The sequence below is a fragment of the Podarcis melisellensis genome (genome assembly GCF_964234715.1).
Source record: "Podarcis melisellensis genome assembly, chromosome: 15".
NCBI classification, from domain to species: domain Eukaryota; kingdom Metazoa; phylum Chordata; class Lepidosauria; order Squamata; family Lacertidae; genus Podarcis; species Podarcis melisellensis.
The window spans coordinates 31962498-31985228 of NC_138532.1; the positions used below are offsets into that span (position 1 = coordinate 31962498).

General features: G+C 45.6%; 1 protein-coding gene across 2 annotated transcripts in view; it reads left to right on the top strand.

The window, feature by feature from the left end:
• The first annotated feature begins 2134 nt into the window (after positions 1-2134).
• Positions 2135-22731, top strand: part of ZZEF1 (zinc finger ZZ-type and EF-hand domain containing 1) — a 72971-nt gene continuing 52374 nt past the window's right edge. Inside the window, exons 1-10 of one of the 2 annotated variants that reach the window (XM_081890097.1) lie at positions 2135-2783; positions 9845-9989; positions 11758-11952; positions 12851-13022; positions 14604-14803; positions 17963-18173; positions 19232-19348; positions 20367-20545; positions 21566-21664; positions 22618-22709. In XM_081890097.1, coding sequence (XP_081746223.1) covers positions 2226-2783; positions 9845-9989; positions 11758-11952; positions 12851-13022; positions 14604-14803; positions 17963-18173; positions 19232-19348; positions 20367-20545; positions 21566-21664; positions 22618-22709 — 1968 coding nt within the window. In that variant the 5' untranslated portion in view covers positions 2135-2225. The remainder of the gene's footprint in view (positions 2784-9844; positions 9990-11757; positions 11953-12850; positions 13023-14603; positions 14804-17962; positions 18174-19231; positions 19349-20366; positions 20546-21565; positions 21665-22617; positions 22710-22731) is intronic. The other variant, XM_081890098.1, reaches the window with a different exon arrangement.

The following is a 22731-nucleotide window of genomic DNA, read 5'->3' on the forward strand; positions in this document are numbered from 1 at the left end:
GTAGTACCAGCGCAGTCGCCACCAGGGGCGCTGTTCGCTAATGCTCATTGGTTGAAGCGGCTGTCGAGTGATCCAGAGTTCAGTCGCCCGGTCTACCCACGTTAAGAATAGGACGATGCGGAGCGCTAGAGTGGAAAGCCGTCAGGCTAGCGCTTCCTTATTTACGGAAGGCTTTTGGGAAGGTGACCCTCTAAAGGGACATCTCCAGGGCCGGGGGGGAGATGCGTGTACGTGTGAGTGTGGTGCTTGTGTAATACACGTGACAAATGTGTGTGGGGGGGTGATTTCCGGTGACAGGGTCGCACCACAGCCTCAGCAAGAATTGTGTGCCCCCCCCCCCGGACTTGGCTACCAGTCCCTGGCGGTCTGACAGAGTTTCCAAGCGCCCAACTTATTTAAAGGACTATGTTGTTGGACATGTATCACTGTTAGTCTAAGTATGTGAAATGTAACCGATATGCTTTTGTGCCTAATTGAACCATTACGTGTAGTGCTGTATATAAGGAAACCATTACGATTGTAACTAATGCCTTATCTCAGTGGGGAGGGATGTTATGTACTGAAGTTCTCACCCTGGGCCAGCAGGAGGATACTGTAGATAGTTATGCAAATGAAGGATCGAAAAGGGACGTTCAGTGATTGGATAGTTTTGTATGCAAATGTAGGATCAAAAAGTGATGTTCAGTGATTGGATAGTTTTAGAAAATGGCAACAGTTGCATTGTTCTGGAGCTCTATATAAGCAGGCTGACTGAGCTCCTCAGCCTAGTTCTGTTCTGGCATCTGAATAAAGAAGAGCTGTTTAAAGAATCGCTGTGTCGTCTGACATGTTCGCTCACAACTTAACACCTGCCACCTAGGATTCTGCTTGAGCAGCAAGGCCTAAGGGAGCTCTAGTGCTGGAGCAACGGGAGGCAGAGGTCATGCCATAAGCTCTGCCAAAAGACCACGTCCCCCAGGCACTTCTGGGGGTCAAGTTTGATTTCCACCCTATTATTCTATCCCTGTTTTTCTTGTGCTCTTCTTGTTTTATATTGTAAGCCTGTCTGACAGGGGTTGTGTGGTTTTCAACGGACTGTACTAAGCCACTCTGGGAGTCTTTTTGGATGGGCAGCGGCGTTACCAGATGCTCCATATAAGTAACATTTGTGGTCTTGCTCTTTGGTCCTGCTTGTTCTCTGACTCTGGCAGTCTTTGGGTTGTGCTTTGCACCCTTCTTGAGTCCTTTTGCCTGTCTGGAATGAGTCCTTGAAATGTGACACGGAATCATTTGCCTGGCTGGATAGAGGATTTCAGAACCCTTGTGTAACAGTTAAGAGGGGCAGGATAGAACCTGGGAGAGACCAGGATTCAAATCCACTACTTGGCCATAAGCTGGCTGGTGACCTTGGGGACCCCTCAGCCTGACCTACCTCGCAGGGTTGTTGTGGGGACTAAAATGGGGTGGACAACTATGTATGTTAACTTGACCTTGGAGAAAAAGGTGGGCTATAAATGCGATTAATAATAATAATCAAAGAGGCAAGTGTGTAGAAACTAGCCTATTGTACAAATGCAAAATTTGCATATGCTTCTCCCACTTTTGCTTTTGGTTCCGCTCTGAATGCATAGCTGTCAACGTTTCCCTTTTTTAAAGGGAAATTCCCTTATTCCGAATAAGATTCCTCGCAAGAAAAGGGAAAAGTTGACAGCTATGCCTGAATGGAATGTGGCCCTCTTAACGGAATGTGGCCTCCAGGCCCAAAATGGCTGGCCACTCCTGGTGCAGACAATACTGAGCTAGATAGACTAATTCTCTGACTTGGTACGTATAAGGTTGCTTCCTATGTTTTTAGTAAATATGCCTATTACAGCATAGAGGCTGGGTTTACGACACTGCCGTAAAGCGACACGGGGCCGTTCCCATTCTGTATTTACTGTAATTTTTGGCGGCGGCGCCACAACATTCCGAACCATAGAGGCAACGGTTCCTTCCCCTCCCTAGAAGGGCTGCGTACGCGACGCTGCCGCAAAGCTCCTTATTGGGCGACGCTGCCGCAAATCGAGCCCTTCGGAACGCGCGCTAGTGTCCTCGGCGCTGCTTTGCGGCCGGGTGACGCAAAACGGCCGCTAGGCGAGCCTGCGTTTGCGACGCCGCCTTGGCGGAAGTTCGGCGGCCTGAGGGAAGCCGCAGGGACGAGCTGAAGGAGGAGCGGTCGGCAGAAGGAAGCCGGGCTCGGGCGCTCCATGGGGAACGTGGGCAGCCACAGCGAGGCCGAGGAAGAGGAGGAGGAAACGGCGCCCTGCGCCGCCGCCACCGCAGGAGGCGCCCGGAATAGCGGCGCCGCCGCCAGGGAGGCCTCCTCGCCGGGCGCCATGGAGACGGCGGCGGCCTCCTCGTCCTCTTCCTCGCCGGCCGCCGCCCGGCCCTCGGCGCCTCCGTCGGCGGCCTCCCTGCCGTCCCCGTCCCCGCTGCTGCCGGCGGCGTCGGTGCTGCTCGGCCAGGCCCGCCTGAGGGAAGAGGCCGCGGCCCGCTTGCGCGAGGCTCCCTCGGCGGAACCGCTGCTGTCCCGCCACCACGCCGCCCTGGTGCGCTGGCTGGAGGAGCGCCTGGGCCGCGGGGAGCACGCCGTCAGCCTCGAGCAGCTCTGCGAGGCCCTCGAGGCCCGCGCCGGGCCGACGCCAGGAGGTGGAGGCGGAGGAGCAGCGGGAGCAGCCGCCGCCGGGGCAGCCGCCACAGGAGGAGGCGGGAGTGGAGGGGAAGCCGCTGCCGCCGCCGCCGAGGAGCGAGCCAGGAGCGAGGAGGTGAGCGGGAGACACCTCCCCACACACCATGGGGAAGGGGGTGGCAGCTCAGTCCGTGGAGCAGGTGCTTCGGAGGCCCCACTTTTCGCCCTTGGCATCTCCAGGCAGGGCTGGGGGGGGAAGACCTCCTCCAGGTGGACCCCGGAGGTCTACCTTGGTATAAGACAGCTTCTTAGGTTCCTGTTTGAAGCATCCTATGTTGAAATCACGAGGACTAGAGTCTTGCTTTATTTTTAGGGCAAAGTGCACAGAGCAGTGGTGGAGCATTATACTTGTGTGCAGGAGGTCCCACGTTCGGTCTCTTGCATATCCCGGCAGGGCTGGGGAAAGGCTCCCTGCCTGAGACCCTGGAGAGCCGCTACAAATAGTTGTAAAGGTACCCCTGACGGTTAGGTCCAGTCGCGGATGACTCTGGGGTTGAGAGAATACAAAGCTAGATGAACCTCTATGGGCTCAGTATAAGGCAGCTTGTTATGTTATTATTTAAACTAGACCTTTATTTAGAATAATGAGGACTAGAATCCCTAAAAATGGTAGAGCAACCTGTTAGTGCTATACAGATGTCATGTTTATCATCACCACTCACAAGTAAGGCATTTCCTTCTTGACATGTCACACATCCCCTCCAGCTGTTTAAGGAGAAAACTTTTCTGAATCTAGCTATCTCAGATCCTGGTCCAAACAGCACTTAAACCTGAAGCACTGTTACTGCTTTGCATGCAGAAGCTCCAAGATTCAATCCCTGGCATCTCTTGATACAGCTGGAGAAAGACTTCTGCCTGAAACACTGGAGAGCAGCTGCTAGTTAGTGTGCAGAATACTCAGCTGGATGGACCAACTGTCAGTATAAGGCAGCTTCGTACATTCCTCTTTAAATCAGCTCTTTTTTCAGAAAAATGAGGACTAGAATCTTGTTTTGCTTTTAAGCAAAGGATCACCTTTCCGTGGCAGAGCACCTGCTCCTAAATTCAATCCCCAATGTTGTCTCCAGATAGGGCTGGGAAAGAGACCCCCCCCAATCTGAAATCCAGGAGAGCCATTGCTCCTCATTGTAGAAAATATTGAGCCAAATGGGCCAGTGGTTTGATTCAACATGGCAGCTTCCTCTGTTGGAGGGGATTGCATCTACATAGTTTGAGCAGCATAGCCTATGCACCCAAACGGAAGGGTGAAGGGCCAATCTCTGCTCAGTAGGGTTTGCTGCCCTAGGCAAAGGTGCCCAAGGGCAGCAGCTTTGCAGTGCACACTTATGTAATACTTGCTCTGTTTGGTTCTGGTGCTTCCTCTTATGCAAAGTAGAGAGGGCAGCCTTGCAATGCACTCTTCTGTGGTGTTTACTCCCAAGTAAGTGTTTATTCTTAGGAAGCATGCAAAGTAGGATGGCAGGCTTGCTGTGCAGGCCTCTCTGTGCTGTTAGAGTTTATATCTTTGCCATCTTTCTGTCAAAAAAAGGTCTCCAAAGCAGCTCAGAGAAGTTCACAAACAAATTTAAGTTTTAAAAAACTTTGCAACTTTGAAAAATTGAAGATACAAACTTTTTTTTAAAAAAACCCTCTATCACTTATCCCCCTTCTCGTGTGTTCTACATCTTAATATATTGTGACTGGGTTCCATTTGTTTATTTGCATGTATACTTGGAACTGAACTACTCCCTACTCCATGTTTCTGGAGCCTTAACTCCCCAGGGAAGAGATGGCAGCTGCGGCCTTGCAGTCACTCCTGTGTCAAGTATTTACTCACTTGTAAACTCCAATGTGTTCAGTTTAGGGTTTCTCCTTTAGGAAATGCACTAGGCAGGACAGCAACCACCTCCTGCAGAGTGGGGCTCTACAGCAAACACTATTGTGTTCACTTCAGGGCTTCCTTTTAGGAAACGTACAGCATTGTAGGATTGTGCCTTGCGATTCAGCTCTGTGGAAACTTGGGAGTGAGATCCTGTGTGTTTATTGACAGTTTTGTATAGTTCTGTGGCTTGGTGAAATGCTTTATATTACTTTATCTGTGTTGTCTACTCAACAACCATCTTCTGTGGTGAGCTGCTGAATTTTCAGATATGCATCTTAGGGTAAGAGTATGACTTGTAAGCCCTGAACTGAGGGTGGAGAGGTGTGAACCTGGGTCTCCTTCCCGCAGCAGTGGCTCTGTGTGCCTATAGAAGCAGATTTAATATGCTGTTGTTGGCAGGGGCCACAGAGAATTTGGCCCCGAGTTCTGAGGCTCCCCAGCGATGGTTAAGAACAGGCATAGGCAAACTTGGCCCTCCAGATGTTTTGAGACTGAAACTCCCATCATCCCTGACCACTGGTCCTGTTAGATGGGGATGATGGGAGTTGTAGTCCCAAAACATCTGTAGGGCCGAGTTTGCCTATGCCTGGTTTAGAAGTTACCAAGATGAGAATCAGAATTTACAAATGCTTCAAATTATTGAAGTAGCATAATGGAATCTGTGGTAGGTTAGCATAAATATGGGGTTGAGAGGAGGGAATAAAATGATAAGGCTAGTGCACTGGTTGAATGTGTTTTGGAGACTTGCAATATTGACGTTACACGTTTTGGTCCAGTACTAAGTTTTGTTTCCAAGCAACCTTTTCCCCATATGACCCATGGCCATAAATAACCTGCAGTTCTGTTGAAAGCATGACCCAGAGGATATATTTTCCCATGCTGTTAAATGTAGTGCCCTCTTCCAATCCAAAGGAGTGTCTGTGGTTTTGAAGCATATATGCTGGAGCTTTTAACTCCTTAAAAGTCACCTTGCAATCTCTCACAGAAGCTGCTGCTCATGAAAGGAAGTTAGAAGTTACAGTATGTTATACTGGTAATTAGGGGAGTTTTTAAACTGAGGTTATTATTGCATAAGAACCCAGATTGAATTTTGTGTTTCTCCTCTGCTGTTTAGGACTTCACAAGCGTGTGATTGTCAAATGGGGTAATGCCTGTAGAATGGGACATTGGTTTCACAAACAGTTAATTATGGGAAGTATTAAATAAACCTTCTCCTTTCATTTTAACAGGGTTCATGACAATGTTTGCCTAAAAGGGAGAACATACGCTGGTTGTTTTTCATAAGTGATGCTAGGAGTTATGAGTTATTTTAGTTTGGAATATCTGTTTCCTCAGTGTGTTTAATATGAGGCAGAAAATGGAAGAGAATTGATTTAAAATTAATACACATCCAAGCAGTTGTTGTGGAAAATGCAAAAAGCAGTTTAAGTGCTGTTTGAAAAATGCCTGCTTTCAGCCTGCAAACGCCTGCATTGCCTTTAGAGTGGGTGTGGACAGTTTCACCTTTATGTAACATGTAATCCTGGTTGTATGAAGAGAAAGAGAACACTTCAGGGCAAAGGTTCAGGGGACAACACCCTGTTAAGAAACATGACCTGATGCTCAAGCAGGGAAGCTGTTTGATTTTGCTGGCCCTTAGGCTTTAGCAATGCACACAGCTCTCTGCCTTTTTGCAACACTTCCTTGTTCACTTGCAAATATGCTCCTGAGGACCACAAACAGCCTTCCAGGCCTCTCTGTTCAACCCTCAGAACTCTCTGCGGGTCAAGCCTCATACCCAGGCCACACTCCTCACTGCCCCTGCTCTGCACCCTCCTGAAGTGCTTTTGCCTGGCTGGGCCCTTGAACTGTGATTCCTCCTGCTTAAGTGAATGGAAAAAGGGGGGGTGTTGGCTCTGAAGCTTTGCCACTTGTAAGCCTGGGTCAAAGCTCCACTTGTTGTTGTTTTTGTCCCAGATGATTTGCTTGTGCATTTCAGATATATATTTAAAATTTTGAGCACAAGTAATATATGCGGAGATTTATTTTTTAAAGAAGAAAAAGCTTCACTTCTCAGGAGCCCAAGTTACTTTAGCAGAGTCTATAAACCTGTATGTGGTTGATGAGCACCACTTCAGAGTTGACCCTCAGCTCTGAAGAATTCTCCGTACAGCATTCTGTATACTTTGAGTCTCTGGCACTTGTTCATTGCCATGAATTGGAGTGTGTCATTTGACAATCTGGGTGGGGTGATTGGGGTTGGCTTGACTAGCCAACTCCAAGGATCAATGGAGAAGTTTCGGGGTGTTCCCACATGGCATCACAGATCCACCATCCCAGACACTGTGGAGAAAACATCTCTCTTCCTTTTCCCTCAGACCTTTCGTTCCGCGCACCTCTCCTGAGCCCATCTTCTTCCTCTTCCAACTCTTGTTTGTTTATTGTCTACTAAAAAATTATTTGGAACTTTTCTGCCACGTAAGAGCTCCAAATATGGTCCACACAGTATTAAGATGAATATAGTATTGACAGCGGGCATCAACCTTTTTCAGGCCTGTGAGCACATTTAGATTTTTTTATCAAATGCCATGGCTGCCAGCTCCTCTGCTCACCTCTTGCCTCTCTCCCCCTGGATCAACCCACACCCCACAGAGACAGTTGCTTTTTCAAGGGATTTGTGTAAACAGACATTTACAAGAGTACTCAAAAAGATTTGTACATATAATCAGAAATAATTTGGTGTCAGGTTTATTCAGGGGGCATTTCCCCCTTTGTTATTGGTGTTGTCAGGCAATAGACACACTGAGGAGCTCCGAGGCGAGTGAGGCTGGGCAGCCAGACTTTGCTCAGCCCATAATGCTGCCAAGGTGGCATGATGTAAGCTCCTAACCAACATGAAAGCATAAGGTTTGCACAGCCTTGCTTTCTATCCATTCAAACAACCAGTGGAAGCCTTCCCGACCTCGTACAGCACCTTTACCAATCAACCACTCATGCCCATAACAATTTTGCCTGACTTCTGATTGTGCTGTATAGGGGCACAATCTGAGACCGACGGTGAGAATTCAGATACTACAGTCTAACCTACTTTTATCATTTATCATTTTATTACATAAAATTCAGAATTAAAAACAGTTAAAACAGACTACATTCACTTGAATAGGGTGAGTCCTGCAACTCATATCTCAGGTATCAAAGGTCAGGGGGGAAAGCTGCATATTCAGCATTTACCAAAATGTGTATACTGAATAAACTGGACACAGTTCTGTGCAGAAGGAATTGCACAGTTTAGGGCCTTCCAGCAGAGAATGGCCTCTCCTGGGCCACCACTCCCCTCAAAAAACCTTCTGAGGGTGGTGGAACTTCCAAGGGGACCCTTCTAGTGAGCTTGACAGGTCTGTAGGAAGGATGCGGTCTTTCAGAAATTTGGGACCTAAATTGTTTAGGGTTTAGAACAGTTAATGTGAGCACCTTGAATCGGGCATGGAAACGAACTGTCAACCAATGTAGGACAGTAATTGGAAGATGCCTTCACCATGTTAAAATAAAACACCTGTCACTTCTGAGGTCTTTGGCACCCCAGAAATCAGCCAGCAAATCCACCCACACATGGCTTCAGCTCAGCAAATTTATATCAAGAGAGATTGTGGCTGAATTGAAGGGACAGGTGAACACACTTCCCCTAGCAACTGTTCCCTGCCTTTCACCCAGAGAGTGCATGTTCAGATAAGGCTATAGCCCAACTGCAGAGCAGGTAATATACATGCTTCCAGAGCTAAATGGCACTGACTTCCCTGTCTCTGCAGTTACAGCTAGCTACAAATCACAATAATTTTTCATGCAAACTAGGATTGGATGTACTTGTTGACAGTAGTACACTGCAAACAAATCACCTGGCCAGCTTTGTTTAAATGGTGCTACTTGGGAGGTCACTTAGCCAAACACCACTCTGGTTGCCAACACATAGTCTGTCCTCCCATGCTGTGGTTAAGCATGTGACAAGCATTTTCACTGCTGACCTTTGAAATGAGGATAATCCATATCCATTTACAAGCAGCATGTTCAGCAATGATGCACACGCAACAGTGTGTAGAACAAGTTACAGTCAGTTGTACAAAATGGGCTGGCATGGAAAGAAAGTATTTTGCCCTTTTTTCAAATGGCTGTTTTAGCTCAAACAAGTAGGCCTTGAGCCCTTATGCTGATGCCATGTGTATATCTAACCTTTGGCCATCACGGATTAGTTAAAGGAGCAGAAGGGAGACTAGCTTTAGTTGGTGAAAGCAAACAACCTTGTTGCTTACATAAGACACTTCAGGTATGTTTACAGACTGCCCTATCCTGTGTTTCATTACAACAATTTCAGTTGTGTCGATCACACTCCCTAAAAGGGGCTCGCAATCTAGTCCCTTCTGGGTTACATCTTGAGGGAAACTTAAAGTAGAACAAGCTAAAATTGATACCTTAAAAAAGTATGTCCTTTCTAAGGACATAAAAATAGCCTGCTGGATCAGTGGCTCATTCAGTCCAGCATCCGGTTCTTAGAGCGGCCAACCAGATGCCTGTAGTAAACCCCAAAGCAGGACCTTAGTGCAGTAGCAGCTTGGGAGAAAACTGGCTTATTACTACTTTTAATAGGTTTGCAGGAGTGTACTGACAATCCATCTGACTCAAGAAAACAGAACATCATGTCCAGTCTAAGATTTTGTTAAAGCAATAACTGTAATAAACAACCAGTGAGATTCTCTTACTAGTTTTGGGAATCATTTCAAATCTCTGCTGAAACCATGGTCTCGGAGGGCATCTCTGAACTACTTGCTGTTTCTGTGACTCAGCTACAGCTCCTATAGCCAATGGTCAAAAAGGCAACGCAAGTTAAAACAAGTTGTGTGCATGTGCGTGCGTTCACCCCCTTCAAAAGCCGATTATATATATAAACAGTTGAATACTGTATTCATAAAATCAATCCCACAGATACCAACAGAGCTAAAGGTCTCTGTTTAGATGCCAAAAAGACAATAACGAAAGTGCCTGAGATATAACGGAAGGGAGTTCAAAGGGTAAAGTTTCGCTACACTAAAGGTTAGCTGCATCTAGAGAGTATCAGATGAGTATTCACTGCAAGTGATTGATTACCTTCTAAATCAAGTTATACCCAGCACGCTATAACTTTGTGCCAATGGAGAAAATTGCTTTTTTCCATTTGAGATAGTTAAAGACCGTTGACAGTGGGCACAATAAAAGGGGTATCTCCCCTCTCTGCTCATCTAACCGCTGATCTTTTTCTTCCCCTTCAGGCTTTTGCTCAGTTTGATCCTGAGGGTGATGGCACAGTGGATGTGGAGAACATGCTGGAGGCTCTCAAGAACTCCAGCGGAGCCAATCTTCAAGGGGAGCTTAGTCACGTGATCAGGCAGCTGCAGGCTTGTTCACTTGTCCCAGGTAAGAAATGGGAAGGAAGAAGGGAGATGGCTTCTGTGGATTTATCTTAATGCAATGGGCCATGGACTTAAGATAGCATGACAGTAACCCCCTGGGAAGGAGCCTGGTGTTAGAGCAAATGGAGAAGGGGCATAGCTTGTTGGTAGAGCAAGCAGAAGGTCCCAAGTTCAACCTCTGGCATCTCCAGGTAGTGTTGGGAGAGACTTTGCAGTGGGACTTTCTCCCTAGGATGATTCTTCTGCCACTGTAAGGCAGCTTGACATTCTCCAGTTGATTTATAGCTATGTGAGTTGAAGTCCAAAACATCTGGATAAGACCAGGTTGGTGAAAACTAGCGTATCCAATAGCAGAATGAATCTTTGATTGGGCATCTCTCTTAGCTCAAGTGTGCAATTCTATTACCATTGCTAGCTTCACCCTGAACCATTCAAGGGGTTCATTTTTAATCACTTGTTTACTCAGGAGCTGTCATGTTGACTTGCTCGTGTTTTCCTGAGAAGTGCATGGTCATGACTCATGAGGCAGTGCCAAACCTTTGCAAGGTTTCTCATAGCTTTGTTTGGGCACACCCAAAACAAACAGTCAGGGTATAAAAGTACTCATAGCTAATAATAATGCTTGTTTTTCAAATATTCATAGTGCTTTCACAGTCTTGCTAAGGTAAGGCCAGTATTGACCCCATATTACAGATGGACGATCAATGTAGATAGAGGGAGATTGATGTTTACTGAAGGTCCACACTGAATTTCTATAAGAGGCAAGATTCAGAGTAGCAACTTTCTGCTTCGTGGCTCAAGCTTCTTAGCCACTGCACCACACCAATATCTAAAATATATGAAAATTGTTAAATCTGGAAAAAAAACCTCAGACACCCTGCAAAAGGGCTGTGAGTTCTGTGCTAGGAAAAGGTCTAAGAAGAGAACAGTATCTGCGGGTCTCCTCCCCACCCCCCATTGTGTTTCACTAGTTTGTTTGCATTATTTGAGCCCCATAGTTGAGTTGACGCAGGTCTTAGCAGTCTTTCACAGCTAGAAGAGATTAAGGATATGGTTCAAGGTACCAAGTAAGGAACAGATAGTCATATAGAGTGTGGCTACTCCCAGTTTCTGAACACTGGAGATTTTGGGAGATTCTGCACCCATGTTCATAAATATATCCCCCAAACCTAGGAATGGACTAGGATTTTTAAACAAGTGCCATGTCATATTTCCAGAAACTTCTAGGATCATACAACATGGAAAAACACGGCTACTAGCTCATACCACTCTGTAGGGATTATATCAAAACAGTTTCAGTGGTTTAGGATACAATGATTACTTGGTTCACACACAGTTGAGCCACCAGCCTGTTCCTTGGGGCCAAATGTACTTGCTCACACTGATTGAATATGCTTCTCCTCACACTCTGGTTTTAATTATCAGTAGCTTCATATGGTTTCTTTCTTAGGGGCACTGCTGCTTCTTTTCCCCCTTCCACTAGCGTAGTTTGGAAGCACCTAAGTGGTGACTTGAGTGGGGTTTATTTAACTAATCTCATGTTTAGCCCAGGGATTGGGAGTCAGTGGCCCTCTAGATGTTGTTGGACTACAATTCCCATCATGATGGGAGTTGTAGACCAACATCTGGAGAGGTGACAGATTCCTCTATTCCTGTTCTAGCCAGTCGAGTGATAGAATTAAGTGCCACTTAATTAACTGAAGCAGGAAATGTTCTGTCTCTACCAAAATATGTATACACCTTATTAAGTGCCTTTCCCTTTCATGCTCAAGGTTTTGTAGACATATTTTCAGAGTTGAATGAGCGCCTTAGTCTCCATGCTTTCATGATCCTGAGGTTCCTGCACCGGCACCGTATCGCCAGCACAGTCATCCCATATCCAGTCTTGGAGTACTTCAACAATATTTGCACCATGCGATCTTCCGTACTGAAGGATTCTTTAGACCGGCTCCTCCTAAAAGAAAAAGGTATTGGAAGTTGATTTGTCCTCTTCTCACCTAAAATGTTTATAATCAGGGCCAGCCACTGAGGTGCAATTATAATCTTAATTGTGTTTCCTCTCAATCTTCTGAATATCCATGTCAGGATAATTTCTTGAGCAGTTCAGTATCAAGACATCCTTGGAGGCAAAGCTCCTCTGCAGGTGGAGATGCCAATCTATGCCTCTCTTATTTGAACCATGTTTAAATTCTGATTTCACTAACGTGTGGTATTTTTGTCACTATGGGTGCGGTTCCCCCCCTTTTTTGTCTTCTCCAGATCACCCTTCACTAGGCACCTGTAATTGTTCTGCATAGGTTGTGATGTGGGTCATTCAGTCACTCAGAATACAGAGGCGTAGCAGAATTATCTACCTTCAGAGGAAGCTGCCTGTTGCATAGCTGTATGAGTGTCTGCTCTGGGCATCCCCCCATCCAATCATTCAGGTGTGCCCAGATTAGCAATTCATGCGGGAACACAGAGTGGGCTTTCCTAAGGGTTGGCAGCTCTATAAGTCCTTTAATAGTGAACCTGGGCAACTGAGCTCCTGACAAGAAAGGGTAAAGGACCTAAAGAAACCATAAGCCAGATCCACACAGTCTGCTTAACAGTTAAGTCTGTGGATGATACTTGTACTATTTGGATGACAGTTCAATACCTGCCCTTAAAAAAAAGAGAGAAAAGGCAAGAGAGGTTACTTGCCTTTCCTCTAGGCAAATTCTCAATGAATGTGTTGCAAGGAAATGAAAGAGAATCACTTCCTCAGAGGTCTCGTAGATTGCCATGAAGGTAGGGGGATAGAGGATGAGGAAAGCAGAAGTCAGTATGCTGGTATGAATGTTTTTACTTAACCTGTCTTTGCTGCTTCTTCCAATCTCTCTACAGAATGTCCGAGTGATTTAAATGGAAACCAGGAATTAGACAAGCTCAAATCAGTTTCAAAGTGCTACACTCACATAGAAACTTCCTCCAATTCAGCAGACATTGACAAAATGACAAATGGAGAGACCTCCTCCTTCTGGCAGTCTGATGGCAGTGCTCGGTCACACTGGATACGGTGAGCGACATGCTGAATTTCATTATTAACAAGGCTTCTGGGATTTCCAGAGCAGAACGTTCCTCTTCTTTGTTTGACTTGGATGGAAACTGCTTAACATAAGACTCTCAAGCTTGTAGAAGAGAGGTATTGTGGTTCTGTCCAGATGTTGGACTCCAACCACTATCCCTGGCTTGGACTTAATTCTGAGCCCAGGAACTGTGTTTTGTTTCATTTACTCATAAAATTCCTTAGCTGCCCTTCACCATAAGGTCCCCAGGATGGGTTACAGCTATATAAACATGTGGTTATAAAACCAAGTAAAACCATTTCAACCAAAACAAGCTTCTCTTGAACAGAAGGGGTGGGTCCCATAAAATGAAATACCTTAACTGTCAAAAGCTTGTATTGCTCCCACTAGGCTCACGGCATGGATAAACAACAGTAATGTGAAAGACTTTGTGCAGGAGGTTTTTCTACCACAATGTTTTCCTATTAGTCTTCTCCCTGTTTACCTATTTATAACAATATTTCTGTACCACTAATACATAAAGAAAATATCAGAGTGTTTCACAACAAGTACATATGACACCATACAATAAAAACCATATTAAAAAGTTAAAATCAGATAACTATTGTGGAAAGATGTATTCTTAACTGCCTTCATAAGCTTGAAGGAATAAAAAAGTTTTCAGCAGGCATTTAAAAGTTGAAACAGATGGTGTCTGCTGTATCTTTAGTGACAGAGGGTTCCACACAGCTGGGCAGATTACACAAAAGGCTTGGTTCCTTGTTGTCTCAAATGAACCTTGCCAACTTGGGGAATGACCAGCGACATTCATGCAGATGATCTCAGTGACCAACCTGGGATATTAAGCTTCTGGCAGTTCCTGAAGTACCCTGGGCTGAAGTTGTTCAGGGCTTTATAAATTAAGACGTGATCCTGGCCTGATAATAGATGGACAGCCAGTGTCAACTTGCTTGTGATTTTAACTGTTGATAAAGTTTTTAATGTGCTGCTTGTTTTATTACTAGGTTTAGGGTGATTTGGGTGAAGTTCTGCCGAGAAGACCTAATAGGCATGACTAATGCTGGATGCAAGCCTTTGGAGAGCCAGTGTGGTGTAGTGGTTAAGAGCGGTAGTCTGGTAATCTGGGGAACCGGGTTCTCGTCTCCGCTTCTCCACATGCAGCTGCTGGGTGACCTTGGGCTAGTCACACTTCTTTGAAGTCTCTCAGCCCCACTCACCCCACAGAGTGTTTGTTGTGGGGGAGGAAGGGAAAGGAGAATGTTAGCCGCTTTGAGACTCCTTAAAGGGAGTGAAAGGCGGGATATCAAATCCAAACTCTTCTTCTTCTTCTTCTGCCTTTAATTCTCTCATGATTTCTTTTTTAATTGTAAGCTGCCTTGAGTTTGATCTTTATCATGGACTGGCACAATATGTATGGCCCAGTAGATACATAAGCATGGCATCCTTTTATAAATGTGTTCTTTACCGAATAAGCGCAAGTCGGGCAATCTCAGTTGGCATAAGGCACCACAAGATCTTCTGTTCTCAACCCCCCCCCCCCGCATTCCCAATGAAATCTCTTTGCCTTCCAGTTTAAAGATGAAACCGGACGTCATTCTGAGGCACCTCTCGATTGCAGTTGCAGCCAACGACCAGAGTTACATGCCGCAGCAGGTTACGGTAGCTGTTGGAAGGACGGCCAGCAATCTCCAGGAGGTCCGCGATGTTCACATTCCCAGCAATGTTACCGGATATGTGACATTGTTGGAAAACGCTAACATTAGTCAGATGTGTGAGTCAATAACAATACAATTGGTGTTTCTTCTCTCTCTCTCTCTTTTTAATAAAACAAAATATATTTTAACTGACTGGCTTGAAAGGTAAAAGGGGGGGGGGAGCAGTTCCTTAGGGATGGGAAGTTTGGGTTACCCAGGTCAGCCCAAAGTCGCTTTATCTCGTCCAGGTTAACCCAAAGCGACTCACAATCAGTCCACCCAAACAGACAAGAAACCCCACATAGACACTTTTGCCTGCATCCCTAGACATTGAGCTCTCAATACTTGTGGATGACCATGCTCAGAGACAGTTTTCATGTGTTCTGGGGCCAAGCCTTTGAATCTGAGTGCAGGTTCTGGTGTTCAGCTAGAAAACTTATTTAAAAGAGTGCTGGAGTTCAGATTGGCAAGTTTTAATGCCCCAGATGTGTATAACTTTATAACTGTGCCACTAGAAATGTGAAGCTTAATACTTGGAAACCACTGAAATCGGATGTCTTGTGAATATCACTCTTCAGGCAAGATTCGGTGTCTGTATTATCCTCATTTCAATGCAAACCCATGAATGTCATGGTTGGCTTAAAATGCACAATGCTCCTCAGCAAGACACTTGGACATTTGACAGCCCCCCCCCCCAATTATTGTAATTTGCAGGATTGCAGGATTCTAGAATTGAATCTGGAATTCTGACTTGCTCAGGGAACTGGAGCATTGTTGTTTTTAAAGCTCATTAATTTCTGTTGAAGTAATCTTGGGGGCCTATAACCTGTACAAAAAGACCAGCATTAAGAGAAATGTTGCAGTTCTCAGAGAAGTCTTGTCTGCCTGGGACTGTGGCTTACTCTGTTGCCAGAACTACCCTCATATATAATACAGATCACACACTTAAGCTAGTTGGGTGTCAATCAGTTTTAATTATTGATTTATTACATTTATATCCCACCTCCCCCATTTTATCCTCACAATGACCCTGTGAGGTAGGCTCGGCAAAGAGGCAGTGACTGGCCCGAGATTGCCCAGTGAGCTTCATGCCAGGTGGCAATTTGAAGCCTTGTCTCTCCCAGGCCCTGGTCCAGCACTCAAAACCACTACACCACACTGGCTAGCATTTTGGAAGAGAGATGGGGCCACCTAAAAATAGGAGTGGCTTCTGGATATTTGTGGGACTCCCTAATACAGAAGTTTGTGTCTTTTTGTGGGGTGAGGGGAGAAATAAACAGAAAAGAAACGTGGCCTGATCCACAGACTTTTGAAGTTCCAGGATAAACAACATGCAGATAATTACATGCCAGCATTGTGCAATAGGGACGCGGGTGGCGCTGTGAGTTAAACCACAGAGCCTAGGACTTGCTGATCAGAAGGTCGGCAGTTCAAATCCCTGCGATGGGGTGAGCTCCTGTTGCTTGGTCGCTGCTCCTGCCAACCTAGCAGTTTGAAAGCACGTCAAAGTGCAAGTAGATAAATAGGTACCGCTCCGGCGGGAAGGTAAACGGCGTTTTCGTGCACTGCTCTGGTTCGCCAGAAGTGGCTTAGTCATGCTGGCCACATGACCCGGAAGCTGTACGCCAGCTCCCTCGGCCAATAAAGCGAGATGAGCGCCGCAACCCCAGAGTAGGCCATGACGACCTAATGGCCAGGGGTCCCTTTACCTTTACTGTTGTGCAATATGGCAGGGGGCGGGAAGGAAAATGGAGAGAGAAGTGCCCTAGCAACTTTGCAGTTAAGTTTCCTCGGTGAAAGCACCCCCACCAGGCATTATAAAGGGATATTTCAGGAAGAAAGGAAACCTTGGTTCTCGAACGCAATCAATTCCGGAAGACCACTTGAGTTCCGAAACGTTCGAAAACCAAGGCGCAAAGGGTTGGCTGCAAATGCAATTGAGAAAATTAAAAACATGCAGCGGAGGCTGTTAGACTTTGAAAATGGAAGCATTTACTTTTAGGTTCTGAAACATTTGACAACGGAGACGTTCTAGAACCGAGGTACTGTAGTTAATAGATACACTGGTTTGATGCATCAGATGAAGACTAGGGTAAAATAAAAAACATTACCTCTGTGGGGAGATTTGGACATAAGGATTCCCCACATGTCTGTCTTTTTTTTTGGTAAATAATTTTTATTTCATTTTATAATGTATATAAAACCAAGACAACAACAGATAGGGTGGGGGGAAATATCCAGATAGGCACATAGAGTAAGTACAGATACATACGGGTTAAGTAACAAAGTCAGGAAAGAAAAAATGAGAATAAAAATTGCCTTCATGTAGAAGAAATAATAATTGTGTTAACTGATCTTCACATATAGTTCCAGATTTGCCAGGCACGTGATGAGGGTTGTTTTGAAAATAATGTTTCTGCTGTATATGTAATAAAGGGATAACCAAATCATATTTAAAATATCTGGAAGTGCTAGACCTTGTTGAAATCTCAAATTATGCATAACTACATGTCTCTTTTGACTCTGAGTCTGGCATATGATTCCCAGCCAATAATTTAAGCTTGCCTGCCACTAGGTCTGCCTTCATTTTTGTGGCTTGGCAGTTGGCTATGCTTGGTTTACAGCTGCCCTGCTCTGGAGAACCCAAAAGAAGGTGCAGGATTTTTTCAGGCCTGGCATAGGAAGCTCGTTTGTTTCGTTCTCCACTCCCCAGTAAATAAACTTGGTTTGGCGGCAACATCCTCCATGATGAGCCTTCTTCCCCTCACTTGATATTTTCCTTTAATAGCTTGTAGAATCTACCGATTACCTAGACCTAGGAGTTTATTGTTTCATGGTATTGTACTCTGAATAAGCAGTCATGTTCTAGGCTGCAGGAGAGAATGCTTTTGGAATATAACTCAAAGGGGTTCGGGTGGTAATGTACAGCGAAGGATGTTCCGCTACACCAGGCATAGGCAAACTCTGCCCTCCAGATGTTTTGGGACTACAGTTCCCATCATCTCTGACCACTGGTCCTGTTAGCTAGGGATCATGGGAGTTGTTGTCCCAAAACATCTGGAGGGCCATGTTTGCCTATGCCTGCTATACACGTATAGCATGTTTTGTGATGTTAGCTGTTCTTAAACGTTATTGGACAATCAGCAGCTTCACTTTGAGCTATAGAACCTGATTAAAAACAAAAAACAAAATTGGCCCATGGCTGGAAGAAATTATTTGTTTGATGCTTTTGACAGATGTACAGATAAATATCAAGCGCTGCCTTAGTGATGGGTGCGACACCAGAATCCACGGGCTCAGAGCTATCGGCTACCAAAGAGTGAAGAAGGGAGGTGTCTCAGTCTGCGATGCTTCGGCGATCTGGTACTGGTCCCTTTTGACCTCTCTGATCACAGTGTCCATGGACACCAACCCTGCGATTGTTCATGCCATCCTGCAAAATACTCAGTGAGTTGTAGTTCTCCTTCCTTTTTCTGCTTAGCTACATTACCATCTGCATTTTTCCTTCTTATGAGTGTACACCAGTGCTTATATCTGGCCAGGGTGGGTTACTAAAATTTTAAAATTCAGAATTAAAAACAGCTAAACTACTGCATTCACAAGAACAAGGGTGGGGGGAGAGGACACACCAAATCAACCTTTCACGTTACAGGGTTGTATCCAACTGTGTTTAACTCAGAGTAGACTTAATTTGAATGGATGGACCCAAGTTAGTAATGTTCATTATTTTCAGTGGGTCTCCTCTGAGTTGGACTAGCATTGGATACAACTGATAATTTGTGTTTCTGCCTTGGAGGGGGATGAGTTTTGTTACTTTTTTTAAAAAAAAGAAACCTCCATTTTGTTGTATTTTTGTGTGTAAGAGTCTCTTATGCACAGCTTTAGAAACAGCAGCTTAAAAGTTGTTGTAAAACTAGGTAAATATCCTCCCTGTCCCCACTCCCATTTCCTTTTAGTCTCAGGAGCAAAGGGTGCGATTTCCCACTGTTCTCCCTTGGAGTAGGGTAAAAGGCTGCTGGCTACCTTAGGATGAGACCAGAATACTTCACACAAACATATACACACAGAGAGCACACACTTACGTGTGGATTTTAATTGTATGCTGCTTTGGGAGCTATTCTTCGCTGCAAAGCGCAATGTAAAAGTTTTTCCCTGTCCCTTCCATTTTTCTGTCTCTGAGAGAGGAGGGAGGGAGCCTTCTGGATTTTCCACAGGCAAAGCTCTGACAAGGGCAGGACTATTAAGGCATAGTCATTGATTTTATTTATATGTTTAGAATTCTGCATTGCTTTTCCTCTATTCAAGAGCCCATAACAGCAGTGGGCCATTGCTTTAAAAGTGTAACATGTAACTGAACCATGTAGAGGTGTAGCTGGGCTGCTCACGTTGGCCTCTTGTTCTCCGTGATGTGCTGTGTCACAACCTTGTCCACACTGGACTTCCAGCAGCACTTCCTGCTTGCCATTGTTTCTGATGGGATGCTCTCTTCCTTTTTCTTCCTCCAGGAAGGCCCTGCAACACATGCCCCCACTTTCTTTGTCACCAGGCTCCATAGACTTCTCAAGCTTCCTATCTCCCAACGTTTTGGAAGAAGTGGACAGTTTTCTTCTGGGAATTACCAGGTACAGCCATAATAGAGCATTGCAGTGGTACCTCTGGTTAAAAGCTTAATTCGTTCTGGAGGTCTGTTCTTAACCTGAAACTGTTCTTAACCTGAGGTACCACTTTAGCTAATAGTGCCTCCTGCTGCCACCGTGCGATTTCTTTTCTCATCCTGAAGCAAAGTTCTTAACCCGAGGTACTATTTCTGGGTTAGCGGAGTCTGTAATCTGAAGCGTCTGTAACCCGAGGTACCACTGTAATACAGCAAATAAGTGTTACACCAGGAGCAAATATCCATTCTTCAGCCTCATTCCTTCTGGAAGCTTGCATGCTAGTGGTGGGTGGGGTTAGAGGCAAAAGTGGGCGGAGCAACCCATGCAAATTTCACTTGTCTGCATGGCAGCCCCTTGTTACGTATGGTTGCCAAGCCCATGCTTCAACAAAAATCAAGTCTGTGTTAAATCCCTGGACTAGAGCATGGATGAGGAACTTTGGCCAGCCTGAGGGCCACATTGCCTTCTGGGGGCCACATCCCCGTGGTGGGCAGGACTAGAGGCAAAAGAGTGCAAAGCAACAAATGTAAATTTTACTTCTGTAGGCTGGTTTCTACACACACCGACAGACCTCTCTCCATCCTTCATCCTTACAAGCAAGAGGCATTGTCACAATTCAAACACACTTTCTAGCCAGGCAAAATCACTGGGTTGGTGGGAGGTGCGGTGGGCATGACCTGGAGAGAGCCCCAAGGGCCAGATGGCGAGGCTTGAAGGGCCATATTAACCCCCATGGCCTAGTTTCCCCCATTGTATTGTGATGCAGTGGAAACTGCAGCTTTTTAGTTCAGACCAGAAAGCACAGGACTAAGGGGAAAGGTTTTAGAAGCTGATACAATTCTGAGTAGTCTGGGAATTTTTCCTCCAGTCTCCTTATGTAGCTTGTGCTTCCTTCATATCCTGCATTACAGCATGTCGTGGTGGTTAGAGAACAATAGCCCAAGGCTACTTGTCTAATCCCTGTTTTCCTTCCATTTCTTCCCAGTCGTTGTGCCTCCCCAGAAGTAGAGCTTACCCTGCTGGCATTTTCCCTGGCCAGGGGCAGCATTGGCAAAGTGCTGAGTTCGCTTTGCACGATCGCCGACCACCTGGAAACGCCTTACAAGGCTGCCTCACTCATCGTCTCCATGGCCACGGTCAGGCAAAACTTGCTGTACAAATATGGTAAATAATGGCTGGGGAATGTGGGGAATAATGGCTGGAATGTTCATATAGTTGTTTCTAAACCTATGCACAGCATTGAAAAAGTGGTTACAGAAAGCTTAGAAACTCAAGACAGGTAAAAGAAGGTACTTCTTCACACTCCCACAAGAGGCAGGGATGGCCACCAACTTGGATGGCTTTCAAAGAGAACTGGACAAATTCATGAAGAATAAGCCTGTCTATAACCACTAGCTATGTCAGCTATTTTCCGCCTCGTATTTCGGAGGCAGTAATGCTTCTGAATATTGACTGCTGGCAGCCCCAAGAGGGGAGAGGGCTCTTGTGTTCTGGTCCAGCTTGTAGGTTTCCTATAGGTAGCTGGGTGGCCACTGTGAGAACAGGATGCTGGATGACCCTCGGGGCCCCTTCCAACTCTACAATTCTATGATTCCATGAACCTCTCTGCGCCATGGCATCAAGTCCCCAGAATGTCCCTGCCAACCTGTGCTAAGCCAGTAATCAGCGCCATCCTGCCAAAAGAAGTGGCTCAGATAATTCAGTCACCCAAGGCTCCCAATTCCTTCCATTATGGCTGGGGGCAGTGATGCTTCTGAACACCAGCCACAGAAGGGAAGAGGGCTCTTTCACGCAGATCCTGATTATCCAGTTGGCCACTTTGAGGATAGGATGCTAGACTAGATGGGCTATTGACCCGATCCAGCAGGCTCTTCTTAGGTTCTTAGGCTTGATAACAGGTTTGGTAACTGTTTCAAACTTCTAGCAGTTGTCCTCTGCTTTTCTTTGAAGCTAAGAAAACCAGAAACTGGGAATGTTTGCTTTCTTCAACTGAAACACGTTGAAGATTTTGTGTTTTAAAAGAATCACCTTTGTGGGGTTATTAGTGTGTTCCTTCTTTAAACTGTATATTCACAGCGGAGCACTATGTTTCCTAATCCCATCCTCAAATTGAAAAGTATAGGGGATGCCATGAGTGGGCTGCTTCTCTGTGTTGTTGACAGACTTGTCTGTTGCCGTCTCCAGGAACTCCCCTGAGGCTGACGCTGCAGGCCTGTGATGTCAAAGGAAAGGAAGACAAATCAGGTCCTGAAAATCTCCTTATAGAGCCATGGACAGGGGATGGTAAGAGCTCATGTTGATTCCAATCACGTATTTCTTACATTTTATCTTGCCTTTTGTACCTTCCATTTCTTCCTCAAATGGAGGTATGGAAGGTAGCTTACATAAGAAACTAGACAGTAACAATTTAAAACAAACTAACTTATGCATAGCAGGAGATAACAGATAGTATAAAGCAGCCTGGCAGCATGGAATTGGGCAGAAAAGCAGATGCACAGCATCTGAAGGGGGAGCAGGGCAAAATGTTTTACACTCTAGGTGCAAGAATATAGAAAACTCTAATAGCAAGTCATTTGCCAGTTGAATTCCTGATGGTGACAGGATTTACAACAGGGCGTCTCACAAGAACAGACAGGCTTGTGGTAGGACCTGTTCCTTTTTAGGCATCCCATGCCATTTGGGGCATTAATTGAGCCTGGAAATAAGCCGGAGGTCATTGCAGCAAGTAGAAAAGAGAAATCACCTGCTGCAAATCCCTGGGCCCAGTAAGCAATCTCACCATGGAGTTCTGAATGAGTGGAAGTAATCCAGTCTCAGTGTAATTGGGGCATGTGTAATCATGACCAGATGTGGCCCCTCCTGAAATGTGTACAACTGACACACTGGGCAAAGGCATGGCTACTACCTGGGCATTGAGGGATAAAACCGGGAGCTCACTTAAAATCCTCAGTTGGATAGTGTAGCAGGTACATGCAGGTTCTGTGAGCCTGTTTGAAAACCTTCATCCAGTGTGTGACATGATGAATTGGTAGAGACAGGTATCAACAGGGATAGACCACCACTACTTCAGGCAGGGGGATGGTTGGGCAGAAAGGTGCTTCCAGACACATCCCTTGTTGTAACCAAACAGTGCACCAGTGTTAGGCCGCCTCCCCTGGTTGGCCCAATCCAGAGCCCAAACATGCATCGTCCTGAACATTCTCCATAAATTTCAAGTCTTGCTGTTTTGTTCAAAGGTTTCCTTACTGAGACTGGAAAGAGACAGGCCAGTGTCATTCTTTCGACCGGAACTGAATCAGCCTTTCAGGTCACACAAATCAGAATAAAGGTAAGGGTGCTTCTGTTCAGCT